The sequence below is a fragment of the Wolffia australiana genome, chromosome 6, assembly GCF_029677425.1.
Source record: "Wolffia australiana isolate 7733 chromosome 6, ASM2967742v1".
Lineage (NCBI taxonomy): Eukaryota > Viridiplantae > Streptophyta > Magnoliopsida > Alismatales > Araceae > Wolffia > Wolffia australiana.
Genome location: NC_135840.1, coordinates 14,198,138 through 14,206,340, shown reverse-complemented (window position 1 = coordinate 14,206,340; position 8,203 = coordinate 14,198,138). Strand labels below are relative to the sequence as shown.

At 40.1% G+C, this 8,203-nt stretch overlaps 1 protein-coding gene and 1 non-coding gene across 3 annotated transcripts; one reads left to right on the top strand and one right to left on the bottom strand.

Moving 5' to 3' along the window:
• The first annotated feature begins 227 nt into the window (after nucleotides 1-227).
• On the top strand, nucleotides 228-6,334 carry LOC144704723 (trihelix transcription factor GT-4-like). Of its 2 annotated transcripts, XM_078577244.1 has the most exons (5): nucleotides 229-1,440; nucleotides 2,420-2,458; nucleotides 3,368-3,493; nucleotides 4,743-4,970; nucleotides 5,968-6,334. In XM_078577244.1, the coding sequence occupies exons 1-5, from the start codon at nucleotides 840-842 to the stop codon at nucleotides 6,180-6,182; spliced, it is 1,209 nt and encodes a 402-aa protein (XP_078433370.1). In that variant the 5' UTR covers nucleotides 229-839; the 3' UTR covers nucleotides 6,183-6,334. The 2 variants fall into 2 exon arrangements, with proteins under 2 accessions (XP_078433371.1, XP_078433370.1); XM_078577245.1 differs by lacking the exon at nucleotides 2,420-2,458 and having other exon boundaries at nucleotides 228-1,440.
• LOC144705047 (U6 spliceosomal RNA) lies at nucleotides 4,553-4,656 on the bottom strand. The gene has a single exon (XR_013581954.1). It is a non-coding gene; the product is annotated as a U6 spliceosomal RNA (small nuclear RNA).
• Nucleotides 6,335-8,203: the final 1,869 nt, after the last annotated feature.

The window sequence follows — 8,203 nt, the reverse complement described above, 5'->3', positions numbered from 1 at the left end:
TTTTCATCCGTAGGAAAATTCATCCCGGGAGGACTGGACAGAACGAACAATCGTCCCCAGATTATTGGATGGAACGGTTTTTGTCGGTGGACGAAAAACGTCCCGTCCTTCGTCCCGTCCCGTCCCGTCCTTCGTCCCGTCCCGTCCTTCGTCCACGTCTGGGATGATCCGGAACTGTACGTACAACATAAATTCTATTGACTTTTTTAAAGATGTCTATCTTTCTATCTAGATTTTCTATCTTGGAATCTTTCCGGCCTGCAGTGGCGTCGTCAGATCGCGGTCGCAATCGGACCGTACTCCGTCCATCAGCCCGGACAGACGATCGACGACGGTAAATTTCACGACGTACGATTCACGATCGATCGCCCCCCTCCCGAATTTCCTTTCCCTCAATCTCTGGAGCTTCCGCTCCTCAAAATCGTCTCTGAAATTTTCAACTTTCATCCCGAGAATCTCAAATTCCCGCAAGAATTCCCAAAAATCGGCCTCAATCTCTGGAGCTTCCGCTCCTCAAAATCGTCGCTGAAATTTCTACTTTCATCCCTAGAAGCCCCGATTCCCGCAAGAATTCCCAAAAATCGTCCTCTATCTCTGGAGCTTCCTCTCCTCAAAATCGTAGCAGAAATTTTCGACTTTCATCCCGAGAAGCCCCAATTCCCGCGAGCATTCCCAAAAATCGGGCTTCAAATCCGGATAATTGATGGGTTTCGAGTTCTTCGATCGATTCTTCCGATCTCTCCATCTCCATGGCGTTTCCTGAGCTCCGGCATCGCGAGAGGCAAGCGAAAAATGGCATCTTTCCCCCGCATTGATCGCCCGCAACGATCGAGCTCGAGATGTCGATGCTCACCATAGACCAGCTTCTCTCCCCGCTTCGGCAGGAGGACGAGGAGGAAGCCGGCGGAGAGCGGAGTTCATCCATGTACCTCTCCGACAAGCCGCGATCGGCGGATTTCTACAAGGAAGAAGGGCGAAGCATGATGATGGAGGTGGTGGGCAGCAATCCAGTTCCTCAGCCGATGATTCCTGCCGAGAGCAGCGGAGAAGATCACGAGATGAAAGCGCCGAAGAAGCGAGCGGAGACGTGGGTTCAAGACGAAACGCGAAGTCTCGTCGCTCTCCGCCGCGAGATGGACGGGCTGTTCAACACTTCCAAGTCGAACAGGCATTTGTGGGATCAGATTTCGGCCAAGATGCGAGAAAAGGGGTTCGATCGATCGCCCACGATGTGCACCGACAAGTGGAGAAATCTTCTCAAAGAGTTCAAGCGCGCGAAGCAGCAGGTTAGGGCGGCCGGGGGGACTTCGAAGATGTGCTGCTACAGGGAGATTGATGAGCTGTTGAAGGATAGAAGCAAGAGCAATGGCGGTGGTTCTCAGTACAAGAGCCCCTCGTCTTCTGTCAAAGTCGATTCCTACCTTCAATTCTCCGACAAAGGTACTTGCGATTTCGTGTCCGACGTTCGATCTTCCGTCTTGTTTTTTTCACCCGAATTTCAATGAAATTTCGAACTTTATGATTGAAATTCGTTGAAACGAAGAGGATGGTTTCGAGAAGCGTGAATGATGCTCATCAAGATGTTGCATGTTTGCTGTTCTCCAAAGTGATTTCGTGTACGGCGTTCGATCTTCCGTCTAGTTTTTCACCCGAATTACAATGAAATTTCGAAGTTTATGATTAAAATTCGTTGAAACGAAGAGGATGGTTTTGAGAATCGTGGATGATGCCCAGCAAGATATTGCATGTTTGCTGTTGTCCGTTGATTTCGTGTCCGGCTTTCGATCTTCCTTCTAGTTTTCCACCCGAATTCCATGAAATTTCTACCTTTAAGATTAAAATTCGTTGAAACGAAAAGGATGGTTTTGAGAAGCGTGAATGATGCCCTGCAAGATATTGCATGTTTGCTGTTGTCCGTTGATTTTGTGTCTGGCGTTCGAGCTTCCTTCTAGTTTTCCCTCAAATTCGATGAAATTTCTTCACCTTGGATTCTACCTCTAAGATTAAAATTCATTGAAACGAAGAATGGCGGCTATCAATGTTATTTCCGCTAGTTGATGCATCGGAACAATAAAAAGAAGTTCTTTATTAGACAAGACTGTCTATTTTGAGCCCAAAAATGGAAAACAATGGGATTAAGTCTAATCTAATAAATACAACAAAAAATGAAATGAGTATGAAAACTTATTAGATGCCTTGAGAAGCGTGAATGATGCCGATCAAGTTATTGCATGTTTGCTGTTGTTTGATGTTGAGTCTACAACTCTCGACTAGACCACTGGAATTTTGATGGATAGATTTGTCGATCGATTGATTGATAGGTGTATAGATAGATATAGCCTGTGATGTTTATTCTGGTTACTTCATATTATCTTTGCCCAAACCCTCATGAGAATCAGCTCTATACTTATTGAATTAGGCCTTGAAGATGCGGGCATGTCATTCGGCTCTGTTGAAGGTACATGTTTTCTGATATGATATTAATCTCTATGTTGACTTTTTTGAATTAATAGATAAATAATCTTTGTCAGATTGGAGGAAAACTTTTTCCATAGGATTTTAATGAATAATTTCTTTTCCCATAGGTGCTCTTGGAATCCTTGGTAATTGGCTTTTTGGATCATATGATGATGAAATTATATGAATAATCTTTCTGTTTTCGTTTTTATGATTAATGCCAACTATAATGATGATATCATACGATGAAGTTGCCGAATCTTTTTAACAACCACCAACTGTAGTTATTAGTTAAGATTTTCCGCTAGAGGGTTGATCCGACAGTAATGATTGAAACTTTAATTTGTTTGTATATTGACACCAAAACTCTACCTTGTTGGGTCTGGGACAATTTTCGTTTGAGAACTTTTATATTTTGAATTGTTGTGTTTGGATCAAGTCATTCACTCGATCTGATTTGAGAGTCTACCATAATTTATTAAAACTCGCGAACTTTTGCACCAGAAATAGATTAATACTTTCTCTCAGATTTTTCAAATGTTGCTTGAATTGCTGAGGTTTGAATTATGCCCAACACCAATGCCTCGGTTAGAGTTCAGTCTGAAATATTTTGGAATCCTATGAGAGAAATGCAAGAAACTCTACTGTCTAATAAATCTAATGATAATTTCTCCAGGATCTAGGGGTTTTTTTGACATACATGGATTTTTCCTCATGATGAGCTTTGACGTCTAAAAAATGGTTGGTTCCGATTTGAAACCAGGGGTTGACTTGTTCTCATGTTGCGAAATGCTGTCTATACGTGTGCATCAACTTATACGTGTGCATGCTGATTTGTCCCATTTAATCGTGGATATGGGAACTTTTTTTGTGAAACTCTGTTTTTGAGTGTTTATATCTTTGCGTTCAGGTCGATCAGCGCTCAACATGGATCGGCACTCTGACAATGATGGGCTTCCACTTGCCATAACGGTGGCAGATGCTGTCGAAGGTAATGGCGTCCCGCCATGGAACTGGCGGGATGCTGGTGCCATCGGTGAGAAACCTAAACCTAAACTCCCAAGAAATACCATTTTCTTACTCTTTTTTTTTTTAACCCCATACATTTACATCAGTACGTTTAGGTCCCTAGTAGGCCAGTCTAGTACTGTGCCTGTGCTTACCTTCCTTGCGACTGATGAGGCCATTTTCTTATTTGTTTTTTTTAAGCCACGCCATTTTACAGGATAATGCGTAGAGTATTCTCCTAGTTAGCCATTGTAGTACCAGGCCTATGCCAACCTGGTAACTGATGTTTCCCTTTCTTTTGTCCTTTTTTATTTTATTTTAAAGACTTTCTTGAGCCTTGTCATTTTAGATGATCATGCTTAGGGTCTACTCCTAGTTGGACATACTAGTACTAAGCATATTGATAGAGGTATATCCTTGATCTTATACTGTGTAGGTTAGAATCGCGGTAATTCGCTGAAGAAGGTTAGTAAACTTGTAATGAATAGAGTTCAGGACAATTGCAATTGTAAGGATAAAGCGTAGGAAGTAAAGGATTAGGCAAGAATAGAATATTCTGGAGAAGAATGGAGTGGACTCTCCCCTTATCTAATCATGGAATTGCTCACGCTCAGCCTCAGCTGCGCTCGGCCTTCCCAAATCAGGAACAGATTCATTAATTCGTCATGAGGTATTTTCCTTTGATAGTTCTAGTAAAGAACCTGTCACGTATGCTTACATTATAATAGATGAGGCTTCCGCGGGTGATCTCCTTTGATCGTTGGAGCAATTTGTCAGCCTTCTGTGTTGGTGCTATAGCGTTTTTACAAATTATAGATTTGGCTGAAATTGATCAAGGTGCCCTTAATCTCATTTGTGACCAGTTCTTTCCTTCTTGTTTTTGTTGGCCATGCATCATTCAGTCCAAATCGTTATGTTATTGGCTTGCAATGGCACTTATTCTTACTCTTTCATAGCCTATCACTTTCATGACCCGATTTCAATCAGGACACAACCAGCTCTTTCCATCTCTGAAAAGAGATAAGACTGTCTGAATTGTCAATGTGATTTTAATTTATCCCCTGGGCCGAGTTGAGTTTTTGATGTGGAGCATTTCTCAAGTTGTGCATGTCATCCGCTCATCCTTGCGCAGGGGCGATGCTAATCTTTTTCTGTTTTTGTTCCAATTTTATCGGATGTTCCTGAAGGGACTAGTTTTTGGGTGGATTGAGGTGCTCCAATTCAAAAAGAAGAAGAGAAGAGTGTCAGACTGCATGTTCTTTTATTTTTATTCTCAGGAGGGCAGAGTAACCCTTCATACAATGGGAGAGTGATTCTGGTCAAGATGGGAGACTACACGAGGAAGATAGGAATCGATGCCAGTGCAGAGGCGATCAAGGAGGCCATTAAGTCTGCATTTGGACTAAGAACGAGGAGAGCTTTCTGGCTTGAAGACGAGGACGAGGTTGTTAGAAGCCTGGACAGGGACATGCCTCTGGGGACTTATACTATTCATCTCGATGAAGGTAAAATGGCATCACAGTTGTTGATAATTAGACGTGTATTACTTCATTTTTGGTTTGATATATCTAATGCTCTATTATACTCTCTTGAAATGCATGCATATCTTTGTTTTTAATATTTAGAGGCCGTTTGTTGCAAGCTTTGAATGAATGCTCTTTTATACTATTTTTTGGGTCATTTTCCTTAGAGCCAGAAGATATTTTCATTATTTGGGGTTGAGGACTCAAGTGTTTTCTCATGTTTCTCTTTTATTGTTCTCTTTTTTTTCGTGCCGAATATCCTTTTTTTTTCAGCTCTGGATTCTTCTCTTAAGTATGATTTGACTCTCAAAAATCATATTTTCTAAAGTTAATAAAGACCAATATGGGCTTCATTTACTAGAATTAAAAAGATACCCCTTGGGGCATCAGTCGTATCATATCCTACAGATAATCACTACACATCAAGCTTGTAATTGTGATTTAGAACCAGCTAGTCCGTGATTGTCATCCTGCACAGCAAGATAATCATTATTGGCTGGCCCAAAAATAAAACTGCCTCCAAAAATTCAGCCTGGTTAATTTGGGAGTCTTAATCTATATTATCTCTAGAATATGATTCAACCCTATACATCCAGGGCTGTCTTCATCATTTTACCTGATGTGGGACATTTTGGTCATTGCCATCATGCACATGGTCTTTAAAGGGGGTAGCGAATAGTATCAAGAAGTTAAAGCCTGCGTTCCTGTTCCACTATCATCAAATCTTAATCTCTTGGGTTAAATAATCATGTCTTCCCAGACAGTACCTAGAATTAGAGATGGGAAGTTCATTTTTCGCCGAGGAACGATCAATTGCTTGGGGTGCTTTGACATTTGTGTTCGTGTCCAAAATACATTTTAGTGTTTATGTGTGTTTGTGAACCAACGAACTCGAACTTCCCATCACTATATTGAATGAAGCCCATAACTCTTTGATCATTTTTATAAATCATCCATTTGACCGAAAAAATCTCTGTAGGGGTGACGATAAAAGTCTGCATCTACGACCAGACCGAGCGGCTCCCAGTGCACACAGAGGAGAAGACGCTGTACACGGAAGACCACTTTCATGAGTTCCTCAGCCGTCGAGGCTGGACCGGTCTCAGAGAGTTCGGGGGGTTCAGGACTGTGGACAGCTTAGCTGAGCTCCGCCAAGGAGCTGTTTACCAAGGAGTGAGATTACTCTCCGAATGAACATTCATGGTGAGATGATTCGAGGAGATTATAATTTCTCTCAAAAGCCATCTGTATATACAGTGCTCTCTGAGTGGCGTTGATGTATTTTTGCATCTTCCATGATATAGTCTTATTTTTATATTGATTGTGATCCATCCCGTTGGGCTCTAGATTTACTAGCTTATCTGACTTTAGGACATTCAGGTGAAGAAACCACAATTTAGATAATCATACTTTCTTTGAGATCGACCTCTCTCTCCCCCTATATTTCTCTCTCTCTACCTCTCTATTTCTTGTCTTCTCTTTTTCTCTCCCTCTCTCAATCTTTCTATTTCTCGCTTGATCTCTCTCAGTCTCTCTCTCTGTCGGCCTCTCTCAATCTCTCTCTCTGTCTCTTTCAATCTGTCTATTTCTCGCTCGATCTCTTTCTGTCTCAGTCTCACTCTCCCTCTCTATTTCTCTATCTTGCCATCTCTCTCTCGCGCCTTCTGATATACTTATCAACTGGGTTAACGATCTCATCATTATTTTATAAGTTGGGTCATGTGTTTGTGGACTTCAATATAAGTATCACACATGCACTATAACGAATGCATTATATTACTGAACAATCAATGAGATCTAGATTGTGTAATTGGCTTCCCGGCCTCATATATTTCTATCGACGCATGTTGTGACCTTTTGTGCCTTCAAAGAAAGGGAGTTTGAGTGTTGGTTGTGGAGCACTAAGTGAAAAGGGCCTCGTCCGTAGACTTCTGCACGGTCAGTTTTGGCGTACTTAAACTCTTATGAAGTAGAAGTTGTGCCCGATGAAGAGGTGTAGTTACAAAATAAATATTACTTCTTTATGCTACAATTAGTAAGACTGAATGATTGTTCTTGGTACGACATTATGCCATCACAAATGAGAGAGAACCCTGGCCCATCAACCATTGAAACACTCGTCATGATGAAGGGCTGACTTTTTGTCGACAATAGGCAGGGATAAAACAATATCAAAGTGGAACCAATGGCAAAGAAAGGAGTGTTGAATCATATCAAAATTTGAATTTCCAGCTGTCCAAGCCTTGTATTGAAGTTATTTTTCATAACCATCGTATTTTATTTGTCGGCATCGACTATTCAAGTGATGACCAAGACAATGTAAAAACTGCTTTGGAAACGAACGACATTATAGTAAGCACTCAGAACATGAGACAAGCATCTTTAACCAAATAATATATGTGAAACTTCATGAGAATAATTACATTTATACTTTACTTCTTTCATTTATGTCTTTCGCGTATAATAAGACTTATCATTAAACTCCAATATAATTAGATGGAGATAATACCAAAGAAGATACAAAATACTCATTTAATTATATAAATCTTATCCTTACTGTTCTGTAAATTTCAAATCAATACCGATTTAGAGGAAGGATATCACCAAGATACTGTTAATCAATATAATGTTAGTAAATGATGTGAACAATATAGTGGTAATATATGACTACATTGAGACATTGCACTACAATGAGGATGATCATAAAAAATGTTTGAGTATAGTTATAATAAGATAATATTATAAAAAATGTATTAAACTAACATGGATGATATGTTATAATAATATATTACTTTTCATACACTTTATCCCAAGCAAGATAGTTTGGCACGTCATATTTTAGCTCATACCAAGTGATGGGTCAATGTGTCTCTGAATGATTTATTATCGATTCGATCAAATTGTGAAAAAACTGAATGCACTAAACTTCATTAATAAATGTACTGAAATAAAATATATATCACAAAGAAGGTAAAACTAAAAAATATGTGGGCTACCTATACTTTTATTGGTAACATTTAAGAAAGACTAAATCATCAAACTATTTGTATGAATATGTGGTCTCAATTAATGATTTTATTAAAGTCATTTGATTCAATTTGTGGATAAGAAGTCCATAAGATTGAGATTAGCCAACAGTGACAGAAGTCAACATGGAACTTCCAAGCCTGAATCAGATCTGATCCTTTCATCAATGTCTCCTTCTAAGTCAAGAT

Bases quoted from the DNA above. Each gene is read 5' to 3' on its own strand.
- LOC144704723 (XM_078577244.1), top strand. From the start codon at position 840: ATGTCGATGCTCACCATAGACCAGCTTCTCTCCCCGCTTCGGCAGGAG. The intron at 1,441-2,419 runs GTACTTGCGATT...TTATTGAATTAG, and splicing joins CCTTCAATTCTCCGACAAAG to GCCTTGAAGATGCGGGCATG. The intron at 2,459-3,367 runs GTACATGTTTTC...CTTTGCGTTCAG, and splicing joins GTCATTCGGCTCTGTTGAAG to GTCGATCAGCGCTCAACATG.